This window comes from Rhinolophus sinicus, linkage group LG01 (genome assembly GCF_036562045.2).
Source record: "Rhinolophus sinicus isolate RSC01 linkage group LG01, ASM3656204v1, whole genome shotgun sequence".
Lineage (NCBI taxonomy): Eukaryota > Metazoa > Chordata > Mammalia > Chiroptera > Rhinolophidae > Rhinolophus > Rhinolophus sinicus.
The window spans coordinates 61298224-61316395 of NC_133751.1; the positions used below are offsets into that span (position 1 = coordinate 61298224).

The window sequence follows — 18172 nt, forward strand, 5'->3', positions numbered from 1 at the left end:
ACATACCTAGCATTGTACTAAGAACTCGTTAACTGGAAAAGGATAAACAATAGTCATTGACCTCAAAAAGTTTAAAAAGCCAACATACAGAAAACTACTAGGAAATAATTAAGTGTTAAAACATTTGGCAACAACTGAAAATGTGTTAACAGAACATATATGGAGGGGAGCAATATTGGGTGGAGGGCTGAGCACTTAGGGAGACTGCATAGAGAAAGAGAATTTGAACTGAGTTTCAAATGTATAGCTATGCTCTACTTTTGAGAAAACATTTCCGACCCCATCATGTACTAGCTTAGTGACTCTGGGCAAATTATATCTTCTTACCTATAAAATGGACTAAATGAGATAATTTGTGTACAGATCTTAGATCAGTTGTTGGCATACAGGAAGTGTTCAATAAAGGTTGGAGCTGTTATTCCTGATGATGCTTCTCCATCTATCTAATAATATCATAACTCTTTTCCACCTTCATGACCAAACTTACTCAGAGCTATCTACAAATGCTACCTTTATTTTCTCATCACACATGTATCTTTAAGTCTTATGATTTGGCTTCTCTCTCAACTCACAGTCTAAGTCTCAGTTTTCTCATTAGTAGAATGGGGAAAATAAAGATTTTTTTGAGAATTAAATGAGTTAATAAAGTACCCAATACATGTTAGGTGTTGTTCCCACTGAAATTCCATGTGTCCCTAATAATATTGGTGCATTTTTCTCCTCTTTTTCCTTCCCACGTCTACCACACTTGCTTATTATCTTATTTCTTATTCTGGACTCCTGAAATAACATCATGAATGGTCTCCACAATCTATTCTTCCCATCAATGCCAGAATAATTATTCCAATCATTCCACTTTCCTGCTCAGAAAGTTACTGGCTTTCCTTGAGGCTATATAGTCCAAACTTGACCTGGCACTTGAGTGAGAGCTGACTAACCTAACTTCTACCGCTTATTATTTTTCTAGTCATATTTTTCCATTACACCTGTGACAGAGATTGTCAGCTGTCCACCAAAGTATGTTATTGGGCACTTAGCTAGATTACATGTGTCAGCCCCTAGTCAGTTACATTTGACCACGTGACTAAGCTCTCATTAATGAAAGGAAGTGGGCAGAAGTGAGGTGTGCCACTCTAGACTAGAACCTGGTACAGAGCTGTATGCTTTCCTCCATGCTTGCTTTTCCTCTCTGCCAGTTGGAATCTGGATATACACGTACGTAGTTATCCAGCTTCATCCATGAATATAATGACAAGATCATAGCGGGCAGAAGGGCTGCAAAGCGGAAGCAGCCTAGGTCTCTAAATCAGTGTCAGGAAAAGAACTGTCCAAACTATGGACAACTATCCTAGATCATTATGCAAACTGTCCTGGATTGCTGTGTGAACGAGAAATAGATTTCTTCTTAAGTCTCAGAAGTTTGGGATTCTACTTCTCACAGCAGTATACTCTAAGTAATACAAAAACTTCACTTCACACAAGTCCTTTTTTCTCCTAGTGATTGGTGCCAGAAACAAAGATTCTGGTCTTGGAGAAAGAGAACATCCTGTAGCTTAAATTATCTCTAAATATTTTTACACCATTGGCATTTGGGGCAAGAGAATTCTCTATTCTACAGGGCTGCCCCTCTCATGGCAGAGCCTTTAGCATCCACTGTCTAAGGCCCACTTAACACTGTTAGATGCTCACAAGCGTTTTCATCTAGCCCCTACGCAGGCGAGTGGGATCCTGGGCCAAGCTAAGAACCACTATGCCTCTGACTATACGGATCCTGGTCCTTTCAGGCTGTTGTGTGATTTTCTGCTTCCTTTGTTCATGACACTTGCTTTGGTTAATAACATTGTACTTAATAACTAATTATTTTTTTCTTTATTTTAATATTTTTGCTTTCATTTAATTTTAAATTTCTCTTTATTTAATACCAGGTGTGATTCATGGTGTCTGTATCTCTCAGAGTTTGTACAGACAGAGATACTTGGAAGAACTTCTCAGGGTTTATAAGATGAAGCATAGTAAGATCCACAAAATCAGAAGCATTTAAATAGGTGCTGCACTTTTCCATCTTGAAATTGAGAATGCTTGGAATACCTGTCATCCATAAAAATAGGTTAGGAAACTAAAGGATGGCTTACTTCTTATGGTGAAGATACACTAGGTAATTTGGATTAATATTCTGATTGAGAACTAGAAAATCTGGGGGGGGGGGGAATCTATCTGATGGCCTCATAGAGCCAAAAAGAAAACCCAGAATTATGGAACCATGATGTAGAATGGAAAGGAAACCCAGAGAGATAAACTGGCGTTTGGGGACACTTTTCCCTTATGGATGGCATGTCTGCTGATTTTGGAAAGGGTGGCTAAGGGGCTGAGAAGTGTCGTTGACCTTAGAAAGAAAAAAATACGAATTTGGGGCTTACTGTGGGTGGGTGGCCTTGTAAAAAAAAACCCCAGCCTTTAGCTGGGGAATCTGAAGGGCTATACTTAAGAGTACTGTGAACTGGAAACAGAACAGTATTCTGACGGACTGAAGCCCAGTTTTAAACGATCTCAGTTCCTGAAACTGGATTAAGTGATCCTTAGACTCTTGCAAGAAAAAACATAGTTCTTTTTGGAGGAAAATAACATTATCTTGAAGTTTAAATTATCTCTACAACTTCTCACATACTATGTCCAGTGTTCAGTCAAAAATCATAGAACACATAAGGAGATAAGAAAACATCAATGAATACCACAAATATAAAAAAGACCCAAAGGGGATCCAGATAAAGGAATTATGAAATACAGACTTTAAATAACTATTTTTAATAGTTCAAAAAAATAAAAGACAGGCTGAAGCATTTCTACAGAAATTTGGAAACTATGAAAAAGTATCAGACAAAAATTTTATAACTTAAAAATGTAATAGAAATTAATAACTCATAGATGAGCTCAACAGCATATTAGACAAAGCTGAAAACTAAAATAGTAAGTTGGAAGAAAGGCTAGATAAAATATCCAGCTTTGGGGTGGCCGGATGGCTCAGTTGATTAGAGCACGAGCTTTCAACAACAGGGTTGCTCGTTCGATTCCCACATGGGCCAGGAAAAACTTGAATCCACCCTCAATGAATTAATTTAATCATGTTTTCTGAAAACATAACCAGCCATTGGGTCTTGAAAACTTGTAATTTTTTTTATTTACAAAAAGGAAAGATCAAGTATTATATAAAGACAATACTCAACTGCCATCTGATTATAAATGAGAATAAAATATTAATTCTACCCTTTAAACAATAAAGATTGTCAGACTGGATTAAAGAAAAAAAAAGATATGCTACTTACAAGAGGTATATCTAAAGAAAGTGTGAAAGTGAAAAAATGTAAAGACCATGCAAACATTAACCAAGAGAAGGCTGGTGTAACTAATAAACTTTAAGGCAGAAAGCACCACTAGAAATAAACCATTCATGTGGATGAAAGGTTCAATTCACTGGTCAGATTTCAAATCTAGATTTATGTGTATCACTTACATGGTCTTAAAATATATAAAGCAAATACTGACAAAAATAAAAAGGAGAAATAGACAAATTTATAATAATTATGCAGGATTTTAACACACCTCTCTCAGTAACTGATAGAACAAGCAAATGCAAATAAGTAAAGATATAGAAGATGTGAACACACACAATTAACAGAATTGATCTAACTGACATATGGTACATAAAACACAGTACCTCAGTGGTATGCAGATTATTTTGAGATAAAGGTAATCTTAGCTTTAGGTTCAAGAAAAACTTCTGCCACTCAATTGACTATGTAGAAGAACTTGAATTAGGGGCCTTGCCCATAATGGGAGAGTATCAGAGATAATCTCTTTTTGACCCACTTATATATGGCAGAGCAAACTTATGTTTACTAAACATCTACTCTTATAATTGTGCAGTGATCTTTTGAAGCCCCCGAGCCACCTTAACTCATCCCTCACTCAGAATGTCTTATATACCTGTATTCTCCTTTCTATCTCTGAACCACTCTTGCATGTGGGGCCTCAGACTCTTATGTATGTGGGGTTCCCATACATATGTATATATTAAATTTAGTTATTTTTGCTTGTTAAAAAAATAAAATAAAAAATAAAAAGTGATACCCAAGAATTATAAAATATAGGTGATCATATACTGTGTCGACAAATTTGAAAATACTGAAATCATAAAGTATATCCTACGACCACATTTATGCAATTTCGTTAGGAATAAAAAGAAAAGAACTATAGAATCTTCAACAGTTTGTAGATTAAGAAATGTCATTCTAAATAAACCATGGTTCAAAGAAGAAATCACTATGAAAACTAGAAAATATTTTAAATTAAATAATAACGAAAATCCTACTTAGCAAAACATATAGAATGCAGCTAAAGCTGTGTTTAAAAGGAAATATATAGCCATAAAATACATATATTAGAAAAACTAAACATCGAGGAGCTAAGCATTCATATAAAAAAAGAAAAAGGAGAGCAAAATAACTCCCCTCAAAGAAAAAATAGAAAAATATAAAGATAAAATCAGAAATCAATAAAATAGAAAATAAGAATTCATGAAAGAGTCCCTGGTTAAATTATTCAAGGAAAAAATTAAGAAAGAAGATACAGATAATCAATTATCTGGAATAATATAATGACTTATCTTGGAAACCTAATAAAATCATAAGATGATACTGTGAAGAGCTTCTTACCAACTTATCAAAATTGAATAGAATAAATGGGAAATCTGAATACTTTTATAACTCTTAAAGAAATTGAATCCACATTAAAGATTTTCTCACAAAGAAAAATAGATAGTTTCATCAGTGAATTCTACCAAATAGTTAAGGAAAAACAAAATTCTTAAACCACTAAACTTACACAAAATTTTCTGAGACTAAGAAAAGAGGAAGCACTTCCTAAACTGTTTTTGATTGAGACTAGCAAAACCTTAACACTAAAATTGAAAGGATAGGATGAGAAAAGAAAACATATGCCAATCTCATTCATGAATATATCTGCAAAAAATCCTGCAAACTGAATCCACTGATATATAAAAAGTATAACAAATCAATGACAAATTGGTTTAACATTTAATAATAAAGAAATGTAACTTGCCACATTAGTAGTTTAAAAGAGAAAAATCATAGGATTATCTCAATGTTGAATTTTATTAAATGTATTTTTTTCCATCTATTTGTTATTCATCACAATTGATATGAGTATATATGTAGAGAGGCCAAAATATCTATGGATAAATTAATACAATAAGTAGGTGATTTTAACAAAGTTGTTGGATACAAGATCAGCTGTACTGCAATTACTCACAAAAATCAACTATACTTCTATATGCCAGTCAAGAGAAAATTCCAAAGTTATCAATTACAATAGCTTCAAAAAGGATCAAATACCTGGGAATAAACCTAGCAAATACATAGGAGTCTTTGCAGAAAATTACAAAGCATCATTCAGAGATATTAGGGCCTAAGTAAATGAAGAGAAATATAATAATCATGGTTTGGAAGATTCAGAATTATAAAGAAGTTAATTCTCAAACTGATCTATAGATTCAAAAAATTCTCATCAAAATCCCAATAAAACTAATATTCTACTAGATCAAAACTTATAACACTAGAATATTTAGGACAATTTGGTATTGGTACAAAGATGGATAAATAGATCAGAGGAAAAAACAGTTTAGAAACATATCCATGCACATAAGGGCACTTCATTATGACAAAGATGACACTAGTGAGCAATGGGGAAAACATGATCTTATAAAAAATTGGTATTAGGTGAATGTATATCTATAGTGGGGGAAAAAATTTAACCCCTACCCTATAACTAGCACAAAATTCAATTCTAGGTTTAAATGTGACAGGGATAACAATAAAGTTTCGTTGTAAGGATAGAACAGCACTGTCCAACAGAACTTTCTGTGATGCCGGAAATGTAATTTATCTGCAGGTCCAATATAGTTGTCAGAAGGTGCAAGTGGCTACTGAGCACTTGAAAAGTTGCTGGTGCCACTGAGGAAGTGAATTTTTAATTTTTATTTCATTTCAACTAATTAAAATTTCAAATTAAATAGCCACATGTTGCTAGTGGCTACAGTACTGGACAACGCAGTTCTACAAGATAACATAGGGGGATATATTCTTCAACTTGGAGCAAGCAAAGATTTATCTCTTTTGCATTACATCTCTGTCTGCTAAATCCAAGATCTAGACTATCTCCGAGTTGCTTTCTATTGTTTTTTTTGCTTTTTGTTTGTTTAAATATGGGTCACAGTTTCCTGTTTCTTTGTATACCTAATGCTTTGGCATTTTTAAAAATTGTATAGTATATGAGATCTGACAATTTAGTAGCGAACTGGTTGCAACGATGTTGCTAACTTTTTTTGATATTACAGAGATTATTCATTATGAATTTGTACCAACTGGACAGTTAACTGAGTTTACTATTTGGAAGTGCTGAAAAGGCTGCGTGAAAAAGTTAGATAAAAATGACCTGAACTTTTCGCCAATTCATGGCTCTTGCATCACGACACTGCGCCAGCTCACACGGCACTGTCTGTGAGGGAGTTTTTAGCCAGTAAACAAATAACTGTATTGGAACACCCTCCCTACTCACCTGATCTGGCCCCCAGTGACTTCTTTCTTTACCTGAAGATAAAGGAAATATTGCAAGGAAGACATTTTGATGACATTCAGGACATCAAGGGCAATATGACAACAGCTCTGATGGCCATTGCAGAAAGAGTTCCAAAATTGCTTTGAAGGGTGGACTAGGCACTGGCGTTGGTGCATAGCTTCCCAAGGGGAGTACTTCTAAGGTGACCATAGTGATATTCAGCAATGAGGTATGTAGCACTTTTGCTAGGATGAGTTTGCAAACTTAATTGTCTGACCTCGTACAGTGGAATATCATACTAGTATACTGGATGTCTTCCATTTGCCCCTCCAAATCTCTCCCTATCTCTTTCTACCATGCTATATGGAAGCAAGGAGAAGGAATGAATGGCATCAAGCATATAGGTGAAATGATTATTTTTAAAGAAATGAGATATCCTTATTCTGAGACTTGAGAGAAAGTGAGACATTAGATGTAGGAAAAGCCATATATTTGATGATGGTACCTTAATCTTCTTTATAAAGTATGAAGTAAGGATAAAGGATGGAGTCAACAAAACTAAGATTTTTCTGTTTATTAGCATCATTAATAACCCCTAAATAAATGTGAAATTCATGACTGTTAACAAAACCCAGGAAGAAAATCAATATTATTTATAACTATTTCACAAAGATCTTGTTTTTGCAACAATGGTATAGAATAATGTTTTACCCAGACCTGAAAGCTAAAACCAAGAACATACAGACAATATTTATAATTCAAATGAACTAAAAATACCTATAACGTATAAAGAATTAAAATGCTTACTTGGCTGACATGCACTGGTGTTAAAATTAAGTCCAGAACTCCAGACCAGCCAGCAAATACACCAAGTGGTATTGCATATGCTAATGCAATCATCAAAAATCTCAAATCGCTGTAAAAAAGAAAACATTATTACAGATTCAAAATTTAGAATTCAAACTCCTACTCATGAAAAGAGTCATTTGGAAATTAGAACATTAGAATAAAAAAAAAAATATTTGTCGGTTTGTTAATAAATTCAAAGTTCTTACGTCAGTTACTTCAGATTCTTAAAATGTTGCTTAAGGTCCTCCCTCACAATTAGGCTAATTGTAAGTCTGCTATTAGATCTTGCTCTTTAATGAGTCAATGTAGGTCCTCGCATATTTCTATATTGATTTAAAGGACTATTTGAACTATTTTTCCATATAAAATAAGTAAATAAACAAATTCAAAGTTCTTAAACTTTATTTTTATAAGAATAGCCTTTTTGCTCATATTGCTTAAAATTGTCAGTGTTTATTATATGCATGAATTACCAACATTATTTCATAGAATGAGTAGGTAGATTCAGTTAAATAAAAACACGCTTGTATTTGAAAGGATAAATTACTGTTTCTTAGGTGGGTACTAGACTTATTGGGTTGATCACTTTGTAAGTTATATAAATGTCTAATCACTGTGTGTACACCCGAAAGTAATATAATATTTGTATTTCAACTGTGATAGAAAAATAAAAATATTCAAATGTTAAAAAATATTGTTTTTCCTTATAAACAAGATACAGAGAAAAAACAAAGATTAAAAACAAATATATAACTTACCAGTTTTATCATTTTCAGAGAGTAGTTTTAATTTTTACTTTATTATTATTTGTCTTATTATTATTTAATAGGCAATATAATTCAAGTGGTTCAAAAACAAACAAGTATAAAACTATAGGGAAAATGTCTCCCTTTTACCTGAATCCCACTCTTCCCACAATTACCAGTGTTATGACTTTCTTGGATAACCTCCCAGAAATATTTCAACATATACAAGCCAATACAAATACATACATACATATACATATATTTTTTCTTTTTCCAATCTTTTTACATAAATGGTAGCACATTACAACCACTTGCTGAACTTTACCTTTTTAACTTAGGTCTTAACGCTCTTCCATAGTCAATACATGTAGAGCGTCTTCATTCTTTTTTTTATTATGGTTGCATAGTATTGCATTATTTTGGAATGTATATCACAATTTATTTAACCAGCACCCTACTGAGATATAGATATATAATTTTATATATTTTATACAATATAATGTTTATATGCTTATATATTATACACAATAATATAATTTTACTCCTTTGCTCTTACAGTCATTTCACATGTCCACTAGTACACTTGGAGAATCGATTTCTAGAAGTGCAACTGCCATGGCATACATATATTATGTGTATTTGTATCTTTAATAAGTAATGCCAATTGTCTTCTGCAGAAATTGTACCTCTACATACCTATTAAAATGGCTAAAATAAAAACAGTGACAACACCAAAGTCTGGTGAGGATGCAAAGAAACTGGATGACTCGTATATTGCTTATGGTAATGGAAAATGGCATTGAAAAAAAAAAAAAAGAAATATTCAACTACCATACAATTCTTCGATTTCACTCCTGGGCATTTATCTCAGAGACATGAAACTGTGTTCACACAAAAACCTGTGTGATACAAATATTTACAGCAGCTTTATTTGTAATAGCCAAGAAAACTGGCAACAACTCAGATGCCCTTCAACAGGTGAATGGTTAAACAAACTGTGTACACGAATACCACGGAGTACTACTCAGCAATAAGAAGGAATAACTACTGATACACAAAACAACCTGGGTGACTCTCTAGACAATTATGTTGGGTGAAAAAGTCAACCCCCAAATTTTATGTACTCTATGACTCCAGTTATACAACATTTTTGAAATGACAACACTATAGTGATGAGAACAGATTAGTGTTTGTCAGGGTTAAGGAATAGAGTGGGAGGGAAGTAGGTGTGGCTAAAAAAGTGCAACAGGAGTGATCCTTGTGATGATGGAAAGGTTCTGTATTTTGACTGTATCAGTGTCCGTATCTGGTTCTGACATTATACTATGATCTTGTAAATTGTTATCATTGGGGGAAACTGGGTAAGAGTCAATGCCATCCCTCTGGATTATTTCTTACATCTGCATGTGAATCTACAACAGTCTCACAATAAAAAGTTTAAATTTAAAAATGTAATTAAGGGCGGCCAGTTAGCTCAGTGGGTTGGAGTGCAGTGCTCATAGCACAGCGGCCGCCGGTTCGATTACCACATGGGCCAGTGAGCCCTCCACAACTACATTGAAGACAACGACTTGACTTGGAGCTGATGGGTCCTGGAAAAACACACTGTTTCCCAATAAAATTTTTTGAAAATGTAATTAAAAGTAGATATCATTCACAATAACTATTAAAAAGTACTAAACTATAAAGTATGTAGGAATAAACCAGGAAGGACCAAATCTCTATGGGGGAAAATAAAAAGAAGCAAGTCTTAATCTAATTAAGAGAACAAAAGATGATCTAAATAGATGGACAGTCCATGCTATCAGTTCACCTCAAATTAATCTATAAATTCAATGCAATCACAATTAAAATTCCAGTTGGTTTTTTTTTTTAGAAACTCAAGAACTATGCTCTAAAGTTTATACGGAAGAATAAAAGTCTTTGGAAAGCAAACTCACCCTTAAAAAATACAGAGGGCGCCAAAAACTGTATACACATTTTAAGAAAGGAAAACTGTATTAAAACTGTAATACTCAATATAGTATAATGATAACAAAAGATGACTACAAGTCACGTTTGACTTCTGTAATTACACATTGCTAACGTAATTCAATTCAACTTCGAAAAGTAACACATAGATAACATCGCTTAAAATACGTATACATTTTTTTGGCACCACCAGTATGAAAAAGGAGGTCTTTGTCCTATCAGATATTAAGACAAACTACATGGCCAAAGTAATAAAAATACTGGCCCAAGAACAAAGAGAACAATGGCAGGAAAATAACTAAGATACAGAAACTCAATACACAATAAAGGTGGCATTACAAATGAAAGGGCTAAGGATTCTTTAGCAAATGATGCTACTTTCATTTCATGGAGAAGAAAAACAAAAACAAACCTGCATCACTATTAGGTTGGTGCAAAAGTGCGGTTTAAAAGGTTAAAAATTATTGCAAAAACTGTAATTACTTTTGCACCAACCTAATAGTTAACATCACATACTAAGGAAGATTCTGGTAGGTTGAAAACCTAAATAAGAAAGATAAAACCAGAAAGTTGATAACTAAGGAATTCATGGACAAAATTAGTAGGCAGAATGCGAATATATATTTGAATTTTTAGAATTTTAAATCAACAAGGAATTTATACGTAGAATATGTAAATCATTAAGAAAATGACAGAAACTACTATTAAGAAATGGGCAGAAACTATGAAGAGGAATTTATAGTAGATAAAACTTAAAAGACAAACAATCACATAATGAGAGTTGCAAACTCTCTTTAATAACCATGCAAATTAAAAGATATATTAGTTTATACCTATTAGGAGAGCAGAAATTAAAAAGATGGATAATACCAAGTTTGGGTGGGCATACAGGGAAATGGGCACTGTTGATGGAAGTATAGATAAGTGCAGGTATTTTTGAGAGCAATGTGGCAACACTTGGCAAATTAAGCTTAACTATATTATGACCTGGCAATCCTGTTGTGGTGTCTATTTTCCAAAGAAATTCTGAGGTCTACTGTGACCCATGAGATGTCCCTACAGTAGTATTTGTGGTGACAATGAGTTGGAGGCAATCTGGTTACACGGTGGGAGTGGGGAGATAAAATGTGATGGGATACAAAGAACTAGTTGTAGTTGCATCTTGAAAACAGGGCGCTAATATCACAAAAGGAGAGTTATCTAGATACCATACATCTCCAGACGGAAGACGAAGCATCACTTATGGATTAGTCTTATAAAACCAAAACCAAAGCAAATATAAAAACCTGAATCAGAACATAGCTCTGGTTAACAATTTATAGGATATACAATGGACAGGAAAACATAGCAAACGACACCGCAAGGAGGCAAACAACAAAATCTAGACCTTGGGGACAAAAGAGATGGCTCCTCAACAAATAAAAGAGGAAAAGAGAGAGTCGCAAAGGAAACCAAAGATTATAATGGATTTGAGCCAACTGCAGTGCATGGACTTAATGTAGATTTTCATTCAAACAAATTGTTTAAAAAACATTTATGACATTTATGAAACAATTGGAAATTTAAACACTGATTCAATATTAGCAAACTATTGTTAAAAAGTTTTTAGGTATGATAATGGTACTATATTTATGTTAAAAAAATAGGGACTCTTTAACATATATTATATATATTGAAATATTTACAGATGAAATGACTTGTCATCTGGGATTTGCTTCGTGATACAGGAAGGGGGGAGTGGGTAGAGATGAAACAATATTAGCTATAAATAGGCAATTGTTAATATTGGATTATGGGGATTTGAAGGTTATACTATTGTAACTGCATATTTCTATAAATTTCCAAAATGAAAAGTTATGAAAAACCAGAGTGTTTAGCAAAAAAAGTTCACACAGAATGAGATACATAATGTGCCATCATTTAGATAAATTAAACATAGATGCATACAAAACAGTACACATATTGCAAAAGCACACAGACAGATAACACATCAAATGCATTGAGAGGTGGCCTGGGTAGGGGAGTGGAAAGGGAATGGGAGTGAGAAATATAGATAAAAGAATGAATGACTAAATAAATGAATGTGTTCTTGTGTCCTGAAGTAAGGAACATGTTCAACTCAGCTCTACAGTCTTGAAGTTTAAAAGGCAAAAACAACGACCACTATCATCAAACATTGAACCAATATATAAAGGGAGGGAAACATTTACATTAGATTACACAGGGTAAACGTATATTAAGAGATGGGAATCATATGAATAGTAAATAAATTTGTGGTGGAAACTTTGGCACATAACCATTGATTTTTTTCCCCCCAGATAATGGAATTAGAATTGAGAAAAGCAGTTATTCCGATTGATCCAGGAAGTATGATTTCAGGGTTCTTTGAAGGACCAGAGAAAATTACATGGGTCAGCTAGGGGAATGGGATATGGTAGGTCCAAAGAACTCCTGTGGCCAGCCCAAATGTAGAAGCAAGCCATCTTGCAGAGTGAACAGACGAATATGAGAAGAGACAAAGGAATGTTAGGCATTATCTATTGCTATCTAATCTCTGGCTTGGCATAAAGAAAAACTTAAATAACATTTAAAAAAAAAACTATTTAACAAATGTATGATAAAACATACTGATAAAACAAATGTATGCCACTGATAATAATTCAATTTGACTAATATTTTTTCTTTGCCTATTATGTGGAAGGCAATGTACTAGGTGCTGTAGCGGTGATTTTCAAAAACTTTTTACTGTACTCCAGAGTAAGAAACATATTTTTACTTTGTGACCTACCCATACATACATATAGACTGAAACGAAAGTGTCACAAAAAGTGTCATTACTACAAGTGATGCAGTAATATTTTCTATTCTATTTTATTCCATTCTACTTTTTTTGTTTTTAAAGTGGTCAACCTACTAAATTAGTTGGGTGAGAACTAAAGTTTGAAAAGTAATGTTACATAGCTATGCTAACATGGTAGCCAGTAGCCAGATGTGGCTCTTGAACATTTGAAATGTGGCTAGTGCAACTGAAGAACTAAATTTTAATTTTACTTCATTTTAATTAATTGAAATCAAAATTTAAAAACAGAAGCAGTGTAAAGTACTTTTCCATTAAATATACTACAACTTAATTTTTTTGGTAGAACTGCAATTTACTTCAACTGCTGCTCTGGATAAGACATTGTAGTGTCACGTTGTAGCATGTGTTGTTTCTAGTATTATAAACTGCCACTGATCTTCTTGGTGTCAGTGAAGTCAATTCCAAATATTTTGTTTTTCACGCAATGATATAACATTGTAATTTGTTTATTTGAATATTTTATGGAGAAGAAATAAGAGACTGGAAGAAAGTATGCTGCAAATTTCATAATGAATGACAACTGCAATTTGCTGTAGCAGAGCAAAATGATGTCTCTTGTGTAAAAAAAAATTAAGATAATTAAGTGGTTAATATTAAGAGATGTTCAACAAATACATGGTGAATTTTATAAGAAGTTTCTTCTCAACAGCAAAAAAATAAAATCTAGAAAATTAGTTGCCCGAAATCAGAGAATTAAATGTCCAACAAACATTTTAAAATAATTTTTAACAGACTTGAGCTTGTAATTTCAGTTGGCTATAAAACAGTTTGTGTTCCTGCATAAAAATAAAACCACTTTTGGATGGAGACATGGTAAAAGTAATTATTTCAATTATGGAAATTTTTTTAACCATTATGAAAAGAATGTATTCGAGAGGTGAAGAGAAAGATCTTCAATTAAGGCCCAAACAACTGTCTATAAAATATAAGACCTTTCAAACAATATCAGAGACGTGCTGATACAAAATTGAAAAATTGCAGGTACTTATTTTTAATTTTAGATAAATGGTGAAATATGGGAGACACTGATCAAATGTTAATTTGATGAAATTTAAGTGCAGACCAAGTATTTCTAATGAAAACTTAGTATCTGAGTTGTGATATGCTGTAAGTGTAAAATACACACTGGATTTCAAAGATTTTGTATGAATAAAATAATGCAAAATATCTCATTAATAATTTTGGACATGGATTACATGTTAAAATAGTATTTTAGATATACTGGGTTAAATAAAATATGGTATAAAAGTTAAATAAAATATGGTATAATTTTTATACCATATTTTTACATTTTTAAATGAAGCTACTAGAAAATTAAAAATTACCTATTATGTGGCTCATACTATATTCCAAATGAGACAGGAATTTCTATATGGGACACAAAGACATAGTTCTTGACTACAGGAATTTACCATCTGGTAGGAGAGGAAGACTAGGAAACAAAGAACCAACTAGAGAGAGTTGCTAATGAATCATTAAAAACTCATCACAACTAACGGGGGAAAAAACACAAAAGGTAAGTTCTAGATGCCCAATTGCAAATCATAATTACCAGTGATGGTCTATATATCCAAAGAATTGAATTCAGTACTGGACATCTGAGCCTTCAAGGGCAGAATTTAATCTAATTACATTTAAGTTATACCAATAAAATAAAATATTGTTTCTCAAAGTATGATCCCACTGGAGGTAAATAAATAAACATTATTTATTTTATTCACTTTGTATTGACTAGCACTTGTTTATTTTAATGTGTATTAAGAAATACAAAATGAATAAAAAGAATTTACATATTAGAAAAAATAAACAGATATAACCCCTGATTTCACAGATATTAAATGTGGTATGTTTCCTTATAAAATAAAACTATTTAACTAAAACATTTGATTTTAAAAATATTAAGCAAATAATAGTATAGGTGGTATGTACAGATGACAAAAATTACGGAGGTTTTTGTTTTGTGTAATTTTTAAGATAGATGTCTGATAAGAAGTCCTTCTAAAGTATTTAATCAGTATTTAATCAATTATTTACAACCTGATTCATAGGTAGCTGAAAAATTACTATCTTAAATTATCTTAAATAAATGTGGAATTATCTTGAAGGAGCTAGTCAGAACACTCAGTGTGATTCTAAGTACACTTACCTTAATAATCTACAAAAGCTCCGCCGATAACTCAGTCGTTGGCTAGCTGCAGCAACACTGGGAGGAAGAGGAGGCCGGGTTGGGAAATAAGCTAGAGTGGCAGAAAATAGTAGGCAGACAACTCCAAATTCTGAAAGAAACACAAAAAGCTCAATATTTCAAGTATTATTTATTTGACACATATTTATTGAGCATCAACTAAGCTCTAGGCATATGAAGATAAGCAAAATATAGTACCTAAGCAAAACAGTTCAGTCTTGTGAGAAAGATGGATATGTAAAGACATAAATTTCAGCAGGTCATAGGTAACAAATGATACTAAAGGCAGAGAAGTATGGCGTGCTATGGTATACTACGTAGAGAAAAAGATTGAGGCAGTAAACAAGTGTTACTCTACAGAGAAACCACATTAAAAACGAACAGTACTGAACTATAAGAGATTTTGAAACAGGTCTAGGATGATTATCTAATAAGCATGGTCCTCAGACATAAAGAAATTGAGAAAATTGGTGAGAACAGGACTGGAGAAGGTTTGATCGATGATACGATATTCTGATGCATAGTGCAGGACAGACTCCATTTATAGGCTATACAGGAAGTTTGAACAGAACAGGAAAATATCTAAAATGAGAAACCAAGAGACAGAGAGAAAATTTATAAACACAAGACTAGTTAACGTAGAATGTTAAACAATCAGAACTAAAATGAATATCCAAACAGTCTGAGTTTAGTTAGCACCACAGAAGGGAAGGTTCGTTCCCAGGAGTCTCAATCATTCCCTCCAGAGTTCTGACACCTAGAAGTCCCAGCTTTTGTTAACTGTGTCCAATTTCATAGAAAAGTCAGGAAGCCCTGAAATATAAACCTGCCTATGCCATTAATTAACTTGGAACTTAAATGAATCCCTTACTCTTTCTATACCAATAAAGGGATTGGACTAAGTGATTTCTAGAGGTCCTTTCAGTAGGATAATTCTAATTCTAGGGCTATATTCTTATAAGACACTTTACCACAAATAATGTCTTTCTTTGTGAATCTGAAGAGCAACAAAAAGTTAATGAATTGTTTTAATTTACAGTTTTTTAAATTATTAGTAGCAATGAATGAGCAACTTCCCTATGCTTACTGGCCATTTGTATTTCTTCTGTGATTGCCTTGTTCATATTCTTTCCCCATCTTTCTACTGGCATTTTTGTTAACAGCTTGAGATATAATTCACATAATATACAATTCACACATTTATAGGACACAATTCAGTGGTTTTTAGTATATTCACAGAATTGTGCAACCATCACAGCAATCAATTTTAGAACTTTTTCATCATCCCAGAAAGAAACTGTATCCATTACCCCCACAGATCTCCAAGCCATAGGTTACTATGAGTCTAATTTCAGTATTTATGGATTTGAGTATTACAGACATTTCTTATAAATGGAACCATATAACATGTGCTCTTTTGTGATGGGCATCTTTCACTTGGCATAATGTTTTCAAGGTTCATCCATAATGGAGTATATATCAGTGCTTCATTATTTTTTTTCCTTGCCAAATAGTCCACTGAATGGATATAGCACATTTTTTAATCTACTTAGTTGACAGACATTTGGATTGTTTCTACCTTTAGGCTATTATAAATAATGCTAAGATGAACATTCATATACAAATTTTTGCATGGATGTATGTTTTCATCTCACTTGGGTATATATATATAGAAATGAAATTGCTGGGTTATATGGTAATCTGTGTTTAAAATTTTGAGGAACTATCAAACTGTTTCCAAAATTTTGAGGAACTATCAAACTGTTTATACTCCTCCCAGTAATGTGTAAGGGTTCCAATGTATAATTTCTCAAGTTTCTGCCAACACTTGTTATTTTCCATTTTATTCATTATAGCCATCCTACTGTGTATGAAGTTTATCTCATTATGGTTTTGATTTGCATTTCCCTGATGGCTAATGACAGTGAGCATCTTTTCATATGCTTGTTGGCCATTTGTATATCTTCTTTGGAGAACTGTCTATTCAGTCCTTTGCCCATTTTTAAATTGGGTTGTTTTCTTTTTGTTGTTCAATTATAAGAGTTTTTAAAAACACATTCTGAATAAAATTCCTTTATCAGATATATGATTTGCAACTATATCCTCCCATTCTGTGGGTTGTCTTTTCACTTTGTTGATGGTGTAATTTGATGCACAAATGTTTTTAATTTTGAAAATACCAATTTGCCTATTTTTTCTTTTGTTGTGTGTTTCGTGTCCTTTATAAAAAGGCTTCACCTAACCCAAGGTCATGAAAATTCACTCCTATGTTTTCTTCTAAAGTTTATAGTTTTAGTTCTCACATTTATGTTTATAATCCATTTTGAGTTAATTTTTGTGTATGGTGTAAGGAAGGGGTTCAAACTGATTAGTTGGTATGTGGATATCCAGTTATTCCAGTATCTTTTGTTGAAAAAGATTATTCTTTTCCCAGAGAATTGCCTTGGCACCCTTGTGAAAAGTCAAGTGATCATAAATGTAAGATTATTATTTTTGAATCTCACTTCTGTTCCATTGATTTATATGTCTGTCCTTACGCCAGTACCATGCTATTTTGATTAGTGTAGTTTTGTAGTAAGTTTTGAAAGTGGGAAGTGTGAGTTTTCCAACTCTATTCTCTTTCAAGATTGTTTTGGCTATTCTGGGTCCCTTTCATTTCCACATAAATTTTAGGATCAGCGTGTCAATTTCTGAAACAAAGGCAGCAGAATATTAACTGAGATTACACTGAATTTTAGATAAATTTGGGGAATATTCATCTTCACAATATTAAATTTTCTAACACACGAACATGGAAGTCTTTCCATTTCTTTATGTCTTTTAAAATTTCTTTCAACAGTGTTTTATAGTCTTCAGATTTTTATACTTATTTTGTTAAATCTATTCCTAAATATTTTATTCTCTTTTGAGGCTATTGTAAATTGTATTGTT

At 32.8% G+C, this 18172-nt stretch overlaps 1 protein-coding gene across 1 annotated transcript in view; it reads right to left on the minus strand.

Annotated features, from left to right (window-relative positions):
* SLC49A4 (solute carrier family 49 member 4) overlaps positions 1 to 18172 on the minus strand; it is a 69888-nt gene that overhangs the window by 24434 nt on the left and 27282 nt on the right. Inside the window, exons 4-5 of the mRNA XM_074330911.1 lie at positions 15203 to 15332; positions 7438 to 7546 (exon numbers count right to left, since the gene is read on the minus strand). Coding sequence (XP_074187012.1) covers positions 7438 to 7546; positions 15203 to 15332 — 239 coding nt within the window. The remainder of the gene's footprint in view (positions 1 to 7437; positions 7547 to 15202; positions 15333 to 18172) is intronic.